General features: G+C 42.4%; 1 protein-coding gene across 1 annotated transcript in view; it reads right to left on the reverse strand.

The window, feature by feature from the left end:
• kirrel3a (kirre like nephrin family adhesion molecule 3a) overlaps window positions 1-5,340 on the reverse strand; it is a 545,968-nt gene that overhangs the window by 255,086 nt on the left and 285,542 nt on the right. Inside the window, exons 2-3 of the mRNA XM_048615672.1 lie at window positions 3,758-3,907; window positions 1,093-1,242 (exon numbers count right to left, since the gene is read on the reverse strand). Of these exons, the coding sequence (XP_048471629.1) occupies window positions 1,093-1,242; window positions 3,758-3,907 (300 nt within the window). The remainder of the gene's footprint in view (window positions 1-1,092; window positions 1,243-3,757; window positions 3,908-5,340) is intronic.

The following is a 5,340-nucleotide window of genomic DNA, read 5'->3' on the forward strand; positions in this document are numbered from 1 at the left end:
GTGGGAGGAGCGGGGTTGGCGGTGGGATGAGCGGGGTAGGCGGTGGGCGGAGCGGGGTAGGCAGTGGGAGGAGAGGGGTAGGCAGTGGGAGGAGCGGGGTTGGCGGTGGGAGGAGCGGTGTAGGCAGGTAAGTCCTGGATGGTTGGCGGCGGTGGCGGCAGTGCCGTCAGCAGGTGCGTCTTTGATGTCAGTGGTGTTGGACTCGGAAACGGAGGCAGTGGCATCAGCAGCGGTGTCGATGGCGTTCACTGTACCGGAAGTGGCGTGCCCGGTGGCAGTGGATGTGACATCATCCGTGGGTGCTCCGAAAGTGGCCACATGGCCAATGGTGGCGGCACATTTTGGGGAAGGTCCTGGGTAGGATTTGGGGGGGTGGAGGATGCCGGTGTTGGGTGGCAGGCACCAGTAAGTTTAGTGTACTTATGGTTTTTAGTGTCCTGTAAGGCAGAGTAGAATCGTGAGTTGAGGTTGAGGATCCTGTGAAGAATGAAAAACAGGAGAAGTCCTTTGCAGGCCTGGGAGAGGAAGTACAAGTGTGTACTTCCTAGCTTTGAAATAATTTTGGAGTTTATATTGTGTGAAGTTGGCAGCAAGATGTCTTTCAATTTCATGATTAATTCCATGGAAACATGCACAAATTTTTTTCAATTCATCAGCAATTTACATATGCTCCTACTTATTATTGTAGCTATGCACTCAAGCTCAGTCAGGTACCCCAGACTTTTAAAAGCAGGGACAACCATATATATATTTCTGCAAATGGGTGTATGTCTCGATGTAGATATGTGAATGTATGAAATGTGCGGCAACTTCATTTCATACATGTGGCTCAAGTATACAGAGAATATAAAAAGACTTATGTTTGTAAAGTGCCTTATCAGTTTTTTTCAGAGTAGTCTTAAAGCTACTGAGCAATCAATTACTTTGAAGTTCTGTAACGGTAGGGATCTTGAACTAAGCTTCAATTCAGATTCTCAATACTGCCTTTGAACTCATCCTGACTGAACAGTGGGTTCCTTACAGACGCATGTTGCCAGTATTCTGCAATCTGCAGGTATATGCAGCGCACACATGCATGCATGCATGACTTACTCAGTACTGTCAGCCGAGCAGGCTGGGATCGCAGGGCTGCATGTGTTGCCTGACATTCGTACACTGCATCATCAATAAGTTCTGCTTTCTCGATGCGGAGGCTGTATTCACCAGCTGCATGGTCTCCCACAATGGAATAACGTGGAAAACCTGCAAGAGAGAAAAAAGAAGCAAAATTACTTTCAGTACAGCTCTGGGCATGGCACATGAACTGGAATTTGTTTAATTCAATGAACAGAAAACCTGATTAAAAATAATCAGATTGGTGCAACAGAGTGAAGGGCATGCATTTAAAAAGCATGTTTCCGGACACAGGATGTCTCAAAACGCTTCACAGTCAATGAGTGCTTTTTAGTAAAACAAAGAACTGTGGATGCTGAAGACTAAAATCGAAACAGAAATTGCTGGAGAAACTCAGCAGATCTAGCAGCATCGAAGTGCTTTTTAACATCGTCAGAGTCAGATGACACCAGGTTAAAGTCCAATAGGTCATAAGCTTTCTAAGTACTGCCCCTTCGTCAGGTCTTGTTGGACTGTAACCCGGTGTCGTGTGTCTTCTGACTTTGTTCACCCCAGGCCAAAACCGGCACCTTCACATCATGTATTTTTAACATTATCAGCGTTGTAATGTCAGAAATGCAGCAGATTTTGCGTGTGATAAACTCCCACAAACATCTATGTGATACCAATGGGGTAATCTGTACTTTTTTTTCTTTATTCATTCACAGGGTGAGGGCATCACGGCCAGGCTGCCATTTATTGCCCATCACTGATTGCCCAGAGGGCAGTTATGAGTCAACCACATTGCTGTAGGTCTGGAGTCACATGTTGGCCAGACCAGATAAGGATGGCAGTTTCCTTCCCTCCCTCCCTAAAGGACAGATGGGTTTTTCCAACATTGGCAATGGATTCACGGTCATCATTGACTCTTAATTCCAGATATTTATTGAATTCAAATTCCACCATCTGCTATGGCAGGATTTGAACCCAGGTCTCCAGAACATTACCTGGATCAACATTCCAGCAATAATACCACTGGGCCATCACCTCCCCTGTTAGTGATGTTAATTAAGGGATAAATATTTGACAGGACATCAGGGAGAACTTACCTGCTTTTCTTCAAAAGTCATAAGTGACAGTTTATGCCCACTCATTCGAGCAGGTCTTGGTTTCTGTTTCATCTGAAAGATAACAACCTCTGGCATTGCAGCACTCACTCAGTAAGGCACTGTAGGGTCACCCTTAATTTTTAAGTCTTGGAGAGGGAAATGAGCTGAGAAATCTTGTGATTGAGAAATGTAACTAACTGAGCTGTGGCTGAGATTAAAGAAGCAAAATCTGATTTCCACCACTTTGTATAACTGTTATGTTGGCTTATCACTGTGGAATTCTATTGACAGTATTTTGTCCTGCAGGGTAATAATAAGAGATAGAAACTGCCAACTTCTCCAAACACTAATTAATGTGTTTTAATAGGAGCGATTACTAAGTCGTCGATTATTGTGCACATTAAACAGTGTTTGTCTGTTAAACAGGTTTGCAATGTTTGAAGATTGTTTAGAATTCTACTGCTCTGTGCTCAGTGATTCCCTTAACAAATCTCATATCGATATATTAGTCCAGTGGGGAGTCATTCTAGTTTGATCCGTAACTCTATTCATATGATCAGCTCACAATTCTCAGCCATAATAACTGGAGGTACCGCATCTATTTTCCGTCACAACCAACATGGCGCCCCCTCCCTATTCCCTCTCTCCACTGGTTCATTCATTTCCCCTCTTTCTCTTGGGGAACATTCCATTATTCTCCAGGTTTTGATTCGGACTGGAGCTCAACTGTCCAGGGTTTTTTTGGAGTCCCTAAAAATTTAAAATTAGCACTTATGTGAACAAAATAGAAGGATCATAGGGCGTTACAATACAGTGTTTTCTCGTCCAATCTTTAAACATTTATTTACCGCAAATGGCATTTTGATGGTGGATTCATGTTTTGTTTTTGACTGACAATGAAGAATTATCCAGTTGATTGATGGTGACTCTCTTTCCCTTCCCTGTGTCAGGGTAAGAAGGTGGCTGTCAGGATGGACATTTGAAGGGTTGTTAATGGAACCACCAGACTCTATCCAAGTAGATTTCTCAATGGTACCTCCTTGTTACTCCCCATGCTTTAGCTAGTGCAGATATTGAATGCGCCTGAGCTGGGAGCAAGATCCTAAATGCACAACACATTCATTTATCATTCAGTACATGATAACACCCCACAGCTGCTCATCAACTCTGCTGTGTTGTTTTTGGATCAGTACTGAGATGAGGAGAAATTTCTTCACCCAGAGAGTGACAAGCCTGTGGAATTCACTACCAAGGAAAGTGATTGAGGTCAAAACACTGTGTTTTCAATAAGGAGGTAGATCTAACTCTTGTGGCTAAAGCAAGCAAGGGATGAGGGAAAGGCAGGATTAGGGTATTGAGTTGGATGATCAACCATTGATTATATTGAATGGTGGAGCAGGCTCGAGGGTCAAATATCTTAATTCTGCTCTGACATTCTATGATTCCATGTTGCTATGGAATTACAGGTGACGATGAACTGGCTGTTATCTCACAGTAGTTAAAACATCACTGTATCCGGGAGTGTTCATAGCCAAACCACAATGTGAGCCCCTTACCTGGCAGTTGCTTCTCGACTCCCAATCCCAGGCCGTCCTTTGTCCACAGGACAATCCCATGATACCCTGCGACTGCACAGGACAATGTGACTGGGTGTCCTGCAACTACAACTCTGTCCTCAGGCTGTAGGGTAAATGAGGAAGCATGGCCTGGTGGAAAGAACATATTATAGCATGATTAAACATCCAAAATTGTGGCAGTTTTTTAAAAATGTAATTTTATTTTGAAGAATCTATTTCACTTAAATATGGTTCATTTAAAGTTGCAATTTTGAGAGTACAGTTGTGACTTTAAATTTGACCAAGTATAGACCTAAATCACTCAAGCTCTCCTCATAAGACAAGACTTTCATCTCTGGAATGACTCTTGTGGGCCTTCTCTGAACTTCCTCCAGTGTAATTACATCCTTTCTCAAGACCAAGACTGTATGCAGTACTCCAGATGTGGTCTCACCAATGCCTTGTACAATTGCAATGACACTTGCCCACTGTTAAATCCAGTCCTTTAAAAAAATGCCATAATTCCATATACTCTTATCACCTGCTGTACCTATATACTAGTTTTCTATGACTCATGCACAAGGAAACAAAGATCCCTCTGTGCTGACGCACTCTGAAGTTTCTTCCCATTTAGATAACACCTGCAAACTTGAATGTATGTCCTATGTAGTCAAGTCTAAATCATGACCATTAATGAAAAAGAGCAGAGATCCTGATAATAACGCTTAGGGAGACAGGAAGGGAATAGGTAAATCCAGGATACATATCTTAAAGAAAATTGTAAGAGTGCACTTGGGGCACAGATCATTCCATGTAAAAGGAAAATTCCATTCCTATAAAGAGTACAGAGATATGGAACGGACACCCAGATATAGGAGTGAAAGGAAACACCATAAAATTATTAAGAATTACTTGAAAGATACAATGGGGAATGTTAGCGTTTGTGGACAAGGTGTTTCATGAGCCAAAATTATCATTGATTTTCTTGTAATGAAAATCCATGATCAGCTCTGGTCTGTCAATGGAAATGAGGAAACTGTTGGCCCTGCTCCACCAACTAAGCTTCTGACTGAACTGAAAGAGTATGACATTTGATGAAAGATTAGAATGAATTGCATTTGCATGGCACCTTTCACAACCTGAGGAGATCTCACAGTGTTTTACAGCCAACAACCTACTTCCTGAAATGTCACAGTTGTAAGAAACACAATCAACAATTTTCACACAGCAAGCTCCCATAAACATGACTTATCAGATAATATGCCTGAGTGAATATAGTTAAGGGATAACTATTGACCCAAAGAACAGGAATAACCCTTTCAATCTTCCTTGAAAGAGTGCATGGGATATTTTTATGTCCAGGAGACTCAGTTGAATGTCGCATCTTAAATATGTTACATTCATTTGTCTCAGTATTTCTAAATACTCTAGAATGTGCCTTAAAAGCACAAAGATAGTAAGAACTGCAGATGCCGGAGAATCTGAGATAACAAGGTGTAGAGCTGGATGAACACAGCAGGCCAAGCAGCATCAGAGGAGCAGGAAAGCTGACGTTTCGGGCCTAGACTTTCTGAAGAAGGGTC

This window comes from Rhincodon typus, chromosome 32 (assembly GCF_021869965.1).
Source record: "Rhincodon typus isolate 14 chromosome 32, sRhiTyp1.1, whole genome shotgun sequence".
NCBI lineage: Eukaryota > Metazoa > Chordata > Chondrichthyes > Orectolobiformes > Rhincodontidae > Rhincodon > Rhincodon typus.